Source organism: Cupressus sempervirens, chromosome 1 (assembly GCF_028749045.1).
Source record: "Cupressus sempervirens isolate cs-2001-9-10 chromosome 1, ASM2874904v1, whole genome shotgun sequence".
Classification (NCBI taxonomy): domain Eukaryota; kingdom Viridiplantae; phylum Streptophyta; class Pinopsida; order Cupressales; family Cupressaceae; genus Cupressus; species Cupressus sempervirens.
Genome location: NC_143118.1, coordinates 524,514,366 through 524,528,358, shown reverse-complemented (window position 1 = coordinate 524,528,358; position 13,993 = coordinate 524,514,366). Strand labels below are relative to the sequence as shown.

The 13,993-nt window shown below is 34.5% G+C and overlaps 1 protein-coding gene across 2 annotated transcripts in view; it reads left to right on the top strand.

The window, feature by feature from the left end:
* Window positions 1-3,692: 3,692 nt before the first annotated feature.
* The window catches only part of ZIP4 (Clathrin adaptor complexes medium subunit family protein), a 126,401-nt gene continuing 116,100 nt past the window's right edge, over window positions 3,693-13,993 (top strand). Inside the window, exon 1 of one of the 2 annotated variants that reach the window (XM_089829630.1) lies at window positions 3,693-4,102. In XM_089829630.1, coding sequence (XP_089685756.1) covers window positions 4,068-4,102 — 35 coding nt within the window. In that variant the 5' untranslated portion in view covers window positions 3,693-4,067. The remainder of the gene's footprint in view (window positions 4,103-13,993) is intronic. The other variant, XM_089829633.1, reaches the window with a different exon arrangement.

Genomic DNA, 13,993 nt, shown 5'->3' with positions numbered 1-13,993 from the left:
ATTTAAAATTTACCTATTGTTTATAATTTCTTAATTTGTTTACATCTTTTATTTTTTAATCTTTGAGTTTCATCTTTTTCATTTATTTTTGGAAGCAAATTTCTTGTTTGTCAAGGTTTTGAGTACTTTTGCAAGCATTGTTGGTGTTTTGTTATGGTAAGTTCTTTTACCATATTTTCTTCTATTGTAAACTTTAAGCCTTTTCTCTTTTGTTAACAATTTGTCACCTTTTAAGAATCTTGTTAGTAGTATGGGGAATTTCACTAACCCATTCCCTTACCACTTCACCTTTTTTTTCAAAGCTTTTCTTTATATGTTCTTTAACATCTTCAAACTTTGGTGGTGCTTGAATGAGATTTAAGAACTCATCCAATTATAGATAATGTTTAGTTTGTTTGCATTTCAACTCAAGCCATTTATAGTAAAGTGCCCCTTTTTACTAACCTTGTTGGAGTTTAGACTAGTTTTGCAAACTTCACCATCTATTGATAAAGTACATTTCTCTCTAAAGATTTCAATCTTCCTCTCTTTTTATCAACATATTTACCTTCAATGCAAACTTTATTGGTACTTTAATGAGTTTTGGAAACTTGTATTGTTGTTGACATTGTATACTCCCATTCGAACTATGCTTTGAAAGTTTATTGATGGAGAAATTCATAATGTTGACTTTGTCAAAAGTTTGAAAGAATTGTAATTCCTCATAAATTACTAGTACAATTGAAAAAATACTTGGCAATGAAGATTTCTATAGGTTTGAGAGTCAAAACTTCCAAAATTACCTACATATGAAGAAAAGCCAACAAACGAAACATGGACTTAAAACAACTTAACTTTTAGATTTATAAAAAATTGAAAGTCAACACTTTGGTTGAGACAATGAAAAATATCGAAGTTTTCATAAATATGGTAGCTATCCAAACCTTTTGGATTACCAAAACTTTGCAAAAGTACAAGCAAAAGTAAAAATTATATAGTATGAAGACTTTTTGAGAAGACCTAACAGTAAACAAGTTTGCTATGTCATTCAAATGTCTTGACAAATTAGTTTTTTCAATATACAATTTTTTAATTGGTGGTGGTTGAGAGTGGGGGGCATCTACGGTGCAACATATATGCACCATTATTCAAGGAAAATATAAATGACTTCCACTATTTAGCACTAGCTACAGGTGCATATAAGTTGCCCTATAGCCACTCCCAGGGGGGGGGGGGGGGGAGTGGGCAGCAATGATAGAAATAAGGTAACAATGTTAGAGCCAAGGTGACACTACTCCTTAGTTGAGCTATCCATATTTTTCTTCTCATTTAATTTCTGTTCCCATATATGTTTTTTGCTCATGGTCATACATGAGATTGGGTTCTCTAACATGATAGTCTTTCTTTTACCTAAGTTGCTTCATCCATATAGTTGACTTTTCTCTCATATATCTTTTAATTTCCTTTTTTGGACATTCTTGCATACCAATGTTCCATTTACACAACCACTTATTATTTTGTTCCATCCATGTGTTCTTTCTACATGAATTTTCCTCCACTTCTATTTTGGGTCAACTACTTGACTTTGTGCTCTATTCTTTTGAGATAACATTTAAATTAAAGCTAACGACTAATGAGAAAACACTCACCTTAGCTAGTGCATTCCTATATGAAACCAAAATTTTAGCTTCAAAATCGTGTGTGGGTAAATACATTTGTAAAATTTCTTTGTCTCCATTTTAATTTTGATTTGTTCTTATATGAAATTTCACACTTATAGTGCATTACTAGTATAATAAGTGATACAAATAGGGCCTTCTTAGTCTTCACATCTCAAAATTCTACATATTTACATTTGTTTCATAACAAGAACAAAGCTTCTCACACTCATCGTATTCTTGTTGTCCTACAAGTCTCCCAATCGAATTTATTATTAAAATCTAATTTAATGTACTTATATCCATCCACCGCCTTCAAAAGGCTCCCTTCAATACAAAGTCAAAAATACATTGTTTTAAATGTAAGATAAGGATCATGAACTTAGTTTTGTCAGCCTTGACTTGTATTGCCAACTTTTGACAAAAAAATTCTTAAGTTCTCTAGTGCTTTCTTAAACTATGCATTAGTTTCTCCACTAAAATAAGGTCACATACATATAAGAACAACTTATTATGTGAACAACCCCACACCTCTATATTTGTATTTCTACTAACCCTAAAATATTATGTATAGTCCAAACACAATTAAAAAAATATACCTATGTTACTCCCCAAACATTCTATTGACTCTCTTTTTTAAGTTTCAAGTTAGACCTAATCATAAAGCCTATAAAATTATGCCCTATATTTTTATGAAATACCTAACTTTTCTCTCTCTAATTCTTTTATACATACAATGTTGAATGCTTTATTAAAATCAAGAGAAAAAAAAACCTTCTCCTTATTTCTCTCATAGCTTTCGTAGCCCAATCTATAGTTCTTGTAGGTGTTGATGTCAAGCTTAGGGCCCGTTTGGTAGCTGGAATTAGAATGGAATTGGCATTTAGAATTTAAAAAAAATTCTAATCCATTGTTTGGGTCCGCACAATCGGAATTGGAATTGGAAAAAAGTGGAATCCAGTATCCCCATTTGACCCCCAAAACAAGGATTCCAAATTCCTTCAAATACTTGTTATTTGGAATTCCCGTTTTAATTCCCATTTTAAATCTCATTTTTTGAAAATGAGGATTTCAACTAAAGTAAAATTTGATTGGGTTTGACTTCCGGATGCCCATTTGGGGGCACTTTTTTTTGCACTAATTTTTGAAATTTAATTTTTTTAAATGGGGGGAAAATTTTTTCGCTATTACTTGCTCATATATTTGCCACCGTTGAGTAATTTATCAAGCTTTTTCTGCTTGATCCGCCTCAGTAGTTACTACAAAAAAGTTTGGTGAAATAACTTTTTCACATACATTGTTTCTCAGTTAAATGAATTTTATGCAGGACAAAAACAATCTACTCTATTGATTTTTTTTCTGGCGTAAAAGTGTTTCCAAGTAAGATTTCGTAAAAATTTAATATAAAAATTTAGACTTTGCACCTGTGAGTTTGAATGTTGTGATGATCACATTTTTTATTGGATCTCTACAAATATATATATTTTTAATGAGATTTTCTTGACTTTTATTTCATCAATTCTTGTGATTCGGATTCATTCAGCGAGACTTGAACAATATACATATTTCATATCAGTAATTATGTGAATTATAATCAATGGTATTTTTTTTATAGAGCAAGAGTAATAAAAGTTTTAGTATCCATTAGTACAATCTCGTCCTCATCCGTTATGATAATGTTTATTTTCAACATGACTTAATTTTTTTATACTTGTTAAAAATGTTTGGACTTCAACAAACCAAATAAGTATTTAATTTTTTTGCATGATGATAATGCTACAGCTGGATGATAATATTTTGCATGTTATTTTGGCTAGTATTCCAATTCCACAATGTGCAACCAAATGGAGGAAATCTGTATTCTCACAATGAATTCTTGGTCAACCAAACAGTCCCAAATTGGATTCTCTAATCATAATCTGGATTCTAAGTTCTAGAATCCCAAAGCCAGCATTCCAAATGCCAATGCTTAATTTATATTCCAGCAACCAAATGGACCCTTAAGGTCGTAGATTACCTCCATGATTTGGAGTTCACTACTTTATAATTTTCAATAGACTACGTGCACATGTGCACATTCCCTTCCCTAAGAATAATAACTAGTTTTACCCGAAGGCCCCAACTAAACTGAAGATGACCCATAGCTCTTTCACACCCCCCGATCTCCGATTTTCCGAATTATCAAAAGCAAATTCCTCCTCAAAGCACTGTGAAAACGCTGCTTTGGCTACGCATATTATTAATTTTAGAGTGGTGGTGGATCTTCTCCATAACCAAGCGATCCATCTTTACGATTGTTGGTACACTGATCCTGTCAGTCCAAAGCTTGGAAATTTAGAATATAAATGTCTGCGCTGGTGAATTGTAGGCAACAGTAGTGGGTGGTGGAAAAGAGCTGGTGGGTTGGATCGATTGCTACAGTACAGAAAAATGATGCAATGCATATTTCTTCTCTCAGATACTGGGTACTATTCTTTCTTAAAATTAATTTACGATTGTTTTCAGCTACTTTTTCTGTCTTTTAAGTGTCTAACATCATTAGCTTCAGAGTCGAAATTTGTAGCTGGACACAACCACATCTGCTTTCAAATTACACATTTTATTTACATATTCGTGGTGAAATGCCCTGTTTCTAGACCCCGCTTTGATTTAGATATGACCAAGAATGGTTGATTGGCAATCGACAGCCTAGAACATATCTTTGTTCTTGGATTTTTCCCCTTCTGTTTTTAAGAAATGTTCGTGTGGTTTGCCCTGATTCGTTCGTTCAATTTAACTGAAATGTTCTTTCGACTTGAGTTGGAAGGCAATTCTTCAAAGTCTACCTAGACGTTCCCAGATTGGGCTGCACCTGCTGGAGTGTTTTGAAGTGGGTCATTCTTATTCTATATTAAATCTAGAAGGCAAAAACAATTAAAACGATGAGAACTCTACAGGTCAACACTCTGTTAATTTCATAGGGCCTTGTGCTCCGCTCCAAGAAATAACAATATACGCACCATTCCTCCAAACCCAAGCTTGCTGCTTGTGAAGGATTATTACATTTTTAAAAACCAGCTCTAAGTTTAAGCATAATGGTTATATTATAGTCGGACATGAGACAAAGTGCCGACCTGATATAAGCATAATGGTTATATTATAGTAGGACATGAGACAAAGTGCCGACCTGATATAACATGTAATGCACAAACTGTTTTTATGAAGATGGATACAAGAACTTCCCATTAGAAAAGTGCTTACGATATTTTCAAAGACCTTTGCAATATATTCAGATATGGAAATCATGCAGATTTGAAGCTTGTGATTGCATTGAATTGAATTGAAGGAGTTTTAATGACATCCACAAGATCAACAGTCTAAGGAACCAATAATCACATTGTTAGCCATCTTCGTTTGCTCCATGTGAACTCTTCAGTTATGAATCTTTATCAAGAAACATTTTGAGCCTAGGACCAACAACAACTATACCTTTTTTATATAGGGAATAGTTTACTAAAAGGTTACTGGGGCCTAACAGGTCAATTCAGACTGCATGTGTAATGGAATAACAAGTAACTAGAAATGAGGAAAAAACCAGTACCCACAGACCTAAAAAGAGACAGGGAGACAATCTGAAATCTATCAGAGTCATAACCCTATTACGTCATATAACAAATTTGATAGAGTATCAATTACAATAAGCATTGCTAACATAAACGCAATCATTCCCAGGAGCATTTGATGTTATTACAGGTGTCCAAATTCTCACTATTCCTATGTTACCCTGGGTTTCTGGGGCGGGGGGAACGGGAAACATGTTTTTATGTTACCTGCTTTTGGGGTAACTGTTGTAACTTGTGATATGCTTGAATATCTAACTTTGGAAAGATTGTAAAGGGTTTCGGGGTCCCTTCAAAACCCGTTTATACCATTAATCAAAAACAATTATCATAGCAACTTAATAACATTAATCTATCTAAAATCAATGATCATTCATTGCATCATCATAGAACATGCATACAAGCTTCAAGGTTTGTTTATTTCATGACATTCATGTCTTTATTGTTAGCTTTGTCTCTCTCATGGGTGTGCCATGAATTCCTGATAGCTGTGTCTCGTACACTTCATGCTGTCTTCAAATCTTTCAGGCTTTTTATTGACATTTTCAATCACCGTTCACAATGCCACTTTCTTGTAGCACTATCACATTACCAACATTGCTTCTCAACCTGCACTGGTTTAGAATTATCATTTTTGTCTTTAATGGTTATCTAATTGTTCTTCACATCATCCTTACTGTTATCTTAGTAATCCTGCTGTGCATGAGACCAACAGTGCTTCACTTGCATTAAAGACTATCATACTTTAAGAAAATATTGTATACCGATGAATTTGTGAGTGCTGTGCACCTTATGATATAACAGTCATGTTGTATTGAAAGATGTGGTTATGAATGCCTAAAATACATGCTTGCTGAGAAATGGGAAGGAAATATGGTATCATTGTATGCTAAGTTACCAGTTCGGGTATGGGGACTGATGTGGGTATGCGAAGCCGGTATGTAGGTGTGAAATTTTTAGGTGTGTGTGTGTGTGTTTGTGTTTGCATATGTGCGTGTGTAAATAAGAGAAACTTAGAGAATTGTAAAACTAAATCATGTCATAATATGATACTTGATTATTGATGAATGCCGAATGCCAAAGATAGATATTAAATGCCAGTTGATAGTTGACAAATATTCAAATAAGCCATACAAATGATGTCATATATGTCTATGTTCACAATTCTAATGAAGATCATTACAATTACTGAATTACAAAATGTAGTTCATGAAACATGATTAATGTTCACCAATCATCAAAGGGATTATCAAAAAAATCATCGTGTATTGGTTTTCCTGCAGCTGCAAGTTCAAGATCATCTCAATCATTTGAACCCAAAGCGGTTCCACTCACACTAGATGCACCATGTGGCATGTCACCATCATCATCCACATCATCCATAGTGGTTTTGGCAAGATCCTGAATGGTTTCATCCTAGTCGGCAAACTCTAGTGCTACATCCCAAAGCTTTGCTGCCCATTGCTTTGTATTAGGGATCCTAGGGTTGAAATGCATATCTTATGCACTTAAATCTCCTTTGCGGAAGCCATTTGGCATTCCACAATTGATCTCCTTTGAATACAATCACCTCCAAAGTGGAGAGAAAATACGGTGAGAGCAAAATAAGAGGTAAAATGAAATGATTTTGTGTTGTAAGGCCTCATATTGGGCTGTTTTAGGGTTTAGTAGGAAAAAAAGTCATGTCTTCCTCCCTAGCTTAGTCGCAAGTGAGGTCCTTAGCCTATTCCCACATTCCGATAGGCTAATGGTGGACAAATAGGAATGTCGTGGGGGTCCGGTTAGAAAAAGTCTTGTTCCATTTTTTTCTCCTAGCGGGCTTCCTTGTTTGGAACAAGGCTTGTATGTCTCGTTCTTTATTGCTGGTGGCACTGCTAGCATTGATGTGGCTCTTTGGGCTGACCAATGGCCTATATGGCACCTTCCCCCTTGTAGGATGCGTGTCAATAGCTTAACTATTACTCTTGCCTTCTTCAAGCAGTAACACCCATCCCAGTTGGTGCATGTTAAGCCCTTGGTAATGCTCGAGAATCTCCCGCAAGCAAGTTTTATGTCGAGGGACAAGCAAATAATGGGCATGATAAAGAAGAAATCGTTTTTGGAGAGACTCAAAATTATCATATGAGAAGTTGTCTGAGATGAAATCCTTAGACAAAGTTGTTTTGGATGAAATCCCTGTTAAAACTAGAGCCCAGAAATCCATGGAGATAACCAACAATAAGAAAGAGACAGAACTGAAACAAAGAACACCAGAAATATCCTGGGAAAACCCTTCAAGGATGAAAGGAAAAACTCAGCCACACAACAAAAATATATCTTTATTGATAATGAAATGTTCAAGTGTACAATATCCTTTCCTTGATATGAATATATAACAATAGGAGAGACTCTTCACATTATAACCGAAGGTCTCTTGAGATTCTCGTAACTCCTAAAATTAATTATAACTCTTCAAATATTCATGCCTCAATGCAGGTGAATGACACATGTCATTTACATTTAATATTGCAAATTAAACTTAAGTGTCCTTTTCAGTTGAAGTTTCAGTTGAAGATGATAGTAACGTGAATAATGTCCATATTTCGAAAGATAAAGATCTCTATCACAGCTACAAACTTCAACACTCCCTCTTAGCTAGAGAGAGATCTTTAGCTGATCAATCACACAATATAGATCCTATAAAATTTCATGAAGTCACTCAAGATGAAAATCTTGCAAGACGCATAACTAGATTCTCTTATAACACTAAGAGAATAATTTACTCATGGAATTACTTAACATGATAACCTTGAAACATTTACTCATAATCATGCAATTACTCAACATGAAACAATTACTCATAATTATGGAATCACTCAACATGAAAGATTTAAACCAACCAACCATAATCATGGAATCACTCAATATGAAAGATTTGAACCAACCAACCATAATCATGGAATCACTCAACATGAAAGATTTTAACCACTCATAACTAAGCCTTTAATCACGGACTCTCTCAACGTGAACTGTCATGGAATCTCTCAACATGATATCCAACTCCCATTACGGAGTTTCTCAACGTGATGACATCATGAACTCTCTTAGCATGATGTTCACTATCGCATAGTGAAAGAGTTATCATAGCTGATCTTACAATCTCATTTATTCACACAAGAATAAAATAGGCAATAAAAAACTAAGACTTGATTCCATTTAAGTCTCAAATTTTATAAATACCACAAGCATCACAAGCATATATGAGAATGAAGGGGATTCCATAAGCACTCCCTCTTAATAATCAAACCTCCCTTTGAAGCTAAAATCTCCCTCTAAAGCTCAACATCTCCCATTGGACCTATAATCCTTATCCTGAAGCAAGAGAGATTAAAATCAACTATCAATGCTAAAAATAATCTCTTTCAAAAATATAACCATAAATACTCATCTTTTGTAGTCTAATCTCAATAAAGACACATACACAAGGAGATTTAGAATAATGCCTCTAAAGTTAATATAAATCTCATAGCATCAATAAAATTATAAGAATATAATATAATACTTATCTCTTCAATTCCATGCAATACTTATCTCTGCAACCTCATGCAATACTATTTCACAACAAAGTCCCACTTTGTAGTTGAAGAATGCAATCACATCTGAAAATCTTTTCCAGCAAGAATCTCAAATTCTACAATACCAATAACTTATCACAAATAAAGAATCATTTTAATAACATGCATTCAATGATTGAAACATCCTCTCAACAAAAAACAAATATAATTTTGAGTATTATAAGAAGATAGCTAAAGAAACCTCCCTCAAAAAATCATAAGCTCCCTTTGAGTGTTATATCTGAAGCAGAGTTGGTCTCATCGTGCATGACCCATATCCAACAAAACCAGTCCATGCTAATGACTTGAGTCCCGAATGGAATAAGACGAGTTTTTTGATCAAATTTAGAGATTTCCTCTACACAACATTGTGCCTTGGGTATCTAATATTCCTGCCATCGCCACTTGTTCGTGGACCTACTCTTGCCTCGACAGCAGCATGATGCCACATAAGAAAAGTAACATGACTAGAATCAAGCCAAATTAGTTCGATGACAAGGATATAATCACAAAGATGTTTCCAAGCCAGCACACATCGATATAAAAAATGGTGGATGCAAGAAGAGGAAGAAAATAATGCTCAAGAGAACATGTTGCCTCATGAGCATTGAAGAAGACGTGTCAAGAAAGAAAGATCACTGAAGACAAAATTTCAATACTCCCAATAACCAAGTTGTGCAAAAAAAGGAGAGCGATTTTGAATAGTCATGACAATAACATAGAAGAGTGATACAAACATCAAACTCTTAAAAGAATAAGTAACGCTTAACACTTGAATGGAAACCAATAATGATAAAAGAAAAAAAAAGTAAGTACTCCAAACTTATAAATATTGCAAGAAATTTATCTGGTAGTGTGGAATGCAAGATATAGATATTGCAAGAAGAGTCACGGATGTGACACGATGCCTTTAATCATGAGAAATATAAGGCAGATATGAGCGATTCACATCACACAAGCCGCATGATTCCAACTGCCACTAAAGAATAAAAAGACCTTAGCAAGAGACGAGTCATTCAGACACGATGATGATGACCAAAACTTGGGTCGATAATTCTTGAACATGAGCATTGTTGTGAATAGAGAGGTGACTCTTGGGTTGATAATTCTTGAACAACCAATCGATGCGACTTCGATCATACACATCAGAATCCGAGTGGAGTCCAAGTATGCATGATAAGAATGATGCAAAAGAGCATAACTAAAAAAAAATATTGACTATATCAGTTGCCAAGCCAAAGGAAAAACAAAGTGCTTGATGGTGATGGAAGATGAATCGATGCAAACATTATGGAGCGAAACTGACAAATATAATAAATATACGAACATGAATAATAAAGGAAGCCCGAGAAGAAAAGAAATGGTGAACAATGAATGCCAAGTCATAATTAATCACTGCTACCACATTACCGTATGCAAAGAACATATATACATGACATGTGAAACCTCAATACAAATTGATGGGAACGTATAAGAAGCAGAGATATATATAGCACAGGAAGAAACGACGATTGAATATTAAGAGGAATAATAATAATTTCCTTGACATGGCATGACTCAAAAGAAGTAGAATAAATCACATGAACAATCAAAGAAACCTCTGAAGAATAAACTGAAAGATTGAAAGCATTATCATATGCATAAAATCAAGACATGATAATTTCGATTCTCCTCTAAGCTTTATAAATACAAAGAAAATATATAACCAAAACCGAGATAGGGACAACTTCTCTATAAAAATCACAAAATAGCCAAATAAAATTGAGATGGAAGCAACCAAAACCAACGCACATTGAAGATATAGCTTTATTGTTGTTGTTAACCTGGCTCTGATACCATGTTAAAACTAGAGCCCAGAAATCCATGGAGATAACCAACAATAAGAAAGAGACAGAACTGAAACAAAGAATGCTAGAAATATCCTAGGAAAACCCTTCAAGAATGAAAGGAGAAACCCAACCACACAACAAAAATATATCTTTATTGATAATGAAATCTTCAAGTGTACAATATTCTTTGCTTGATACAAATATATAACAATAGGAGAGACTCTTCACATTATAATCGAAGGTCTCTTGAGATTCTCAGAACTCCTATAATTAATTATAACTGTTCGAATATTCATGCCTCAATGCATGTGAATGACACATGTCATTTGCATTTAATATTACAAATTAAACTTAAGTGTCCTTTTCAGCTGAAGATGACAATAATGGTAATAGCGTCTAGATTTTGAGAGATAAAGATCTCTATCGCAGCTACAAACTTCAACAATCCGGAGCCAACGAGTTGAGAGGAAGTTCCAACAAATTTTGGTTAGAACACGTCATTGATAGGTGCAGCTAAATCTTGCGAATTAATGGAGGAGTTTGGGTGGTAAGTGAATGAGCAACTGTGGGTGAGTTTGACTTCACAGTCTGAGATGTCAATTTGAAAGGCCATCATGTTGGTCGCCTCCCAAATTGTAATGAGCCCATCTGGCTCACACCACTGTAATGCTAGATGAAGTTGTTTCCATTTTGATTTATCTTGTAATCTTGTAGAGTTGACAGAATATATATATATATATATATATATATATATATATATATATATATATATATATATATATATATATATATATATATATATATATATATATATATAAAACTGAAATGCAATGACAGAATAACGATAATTACCAATTTATTTAATTTTTTTTCCCTTGCTCACAAACCATATACTGAAAACAACTTAATAATTAAATAACCAACGAACCTGGTATTAAGGTTGCAGTAGAGCTGTTCATAAACTTGGTCAATCCTTCTTACAAATACAAACTCCACACTCAACACTTGCAGCCACCTAGCTATAATGCCAATAATGGCATTTCAATGTGCAGGAGTAAGTTTGTTCAATCTGAGTGTTTAAACAGATAGCCCGATAGGGCCACTAATTTCCACAATCACCCAAGAAACAATGCCCGCAGTCACCATATGATGCTGTCGCTATGCAGGGAAATTTGTCACTCAATATCAATTGCTAACAGCGACCAAATTGCAGACCAAAATCACCCAGTCTGGGTGTTAGAATGCCCAGTTCGACCAGCTATAAAACATTCTCCAAATGCCACAGTCAATCAATGCCTAGAGCAGAGAATTATTGGCATCTTGATTGCAGATCGTATGACCATTAAATGCAGAAGTAGATCATGCCTAGCGGCAGATATACTGGGTGCTCAAAATACAGAATTCACAACACCAACCTCTTCAGGAAATAACTCACAATAACAAAAATATGGATTCCAAATTTTCCTTCAGAATATGATAGCCTATTGCAGACCCAAATGCAATGCCCAACAACAGATTAAAGGGCACACAAACCAGTACATCCAAACACCGAATTCTCCAGCAAGCAAATCGCTTCTCAGCCACTAAAGACACAGTACGAGAAGTCTCTAAATTCAGATGCCAATACTCAGTTCAAATCCATTATACTTTGGCAATGGATTGAATTCACCAAACTCAGTTAAAACCCTCAACAAGAAATAATAAAAAGCAATAGACAATTGGATGCCGATTCCTAACAAATGGAGTCATATTTATAATACAATTGTGCATCTTAGTTTCCTCTTCACACTTCTCACTTAAGAGGCTTCAAGTTCACAACACCAATTTATAATGAAATAACATAAAGTGCATTAATAATAACGAAGCCTCGTTAATTATATAATAAACATGAACTCCATTAATAATAAGTTCAATCATATGCAGATGACAACCAATTGCCAATGCCACCACTGCACCGCCAAATATAGGAACCATCCCAAAATAGACTTAGAATAGTAAGTCCACCTTAGAGACCCCCAAAACTCATTGTTAGTTCACAAGGGTCGCTATGATGAACTGATCTAGACAACTGCAAGAGCTTGCTAAAATTGGGGACATTACAATCCTCCCTCCTCAAGATTGCTTGTCCTCAAGCAATCTGGGAACACATCAAACTCTAACCTCCACCCGGGTCCCACAGGAAAAAGTACGTTACACCTCTGTCATCATTGAACCATCTCCATACCAACAACACCATCATGACAAACAACATAATCTGTAAGACACCACTCAATGCCTGTGTTGATGATGTAGAAACCAAAGTATCACAGGAAGGAAACTCCATAGACAGTTTCGATAAACCCTCCTTCACTGCACCAACCCAACCATCCTACCAAACATCAGACTTAGGTACAAATAAACTTTGCACCTGGTAGATATCCTGCACATGGGGATCAAATATGAAGTTGTATGTGCTCCCCACCATATATGCCTTACTAAAATCTTGATCATTACCAACAACCCGTGCAAAGGACTTAGCTACAAGAGAACCTGGTGCAAGATGTGGTTCTTTGCTACTCTTAAAAAATGCACTCATCCCAACTATATCAACACCTTTAACTGTAATGGATGTAGCTATGTCATAATCTGTGGATACAGGAACATCACTAACTGCTGCTATAGGAAAATGAACTATGTCTGTAGATGGTGTAAACTGTGCCCAACTCTACTCAAGTGATGTTAAAGTTGTAGCTTCAGTCGGGTTGATTCGAAATACATTATTGTTATTGATAAATCATCATTTTCTATATATACATACTCGTGTAATAATAATAATAATAATAATATATATATATATATATATATATTTATTTATTTATATATTTATATTATATTATATATAATACATATACACACACACACATATAATACAAATTATTATTATTAAATATATTTATTAAATGATGATTAAACCTTAGAGACATGTCTCCTCCTTTCATATTTATATGAGATCCAAATCTGCATTTGGAACACACCTATAACAATGGCAGCGTAATTACATTTGCAGAAACCGATCCATGTTTCTCAACATGGTATCAGAGCCTAACTGCAAATGCAAAAAAAACAAAATTATTTCCATACAGAGAAGGTTGGATGACACTTGAACTTCAATTTGGTCCATGTGCTTGCAATTCTTTCCTAATAGAAGAACAGAAATTAGCAGTGATAAGAGAGAATAAAGAGATCTTGACAGAGACAGGAACTAACCGCATTAAAAGAAGATTCTCAAGCCGCATCACCTCAATGTATAGTGCAGGAGGAAGGGAAAACCATATAATCAGAATATACAGGAGTTG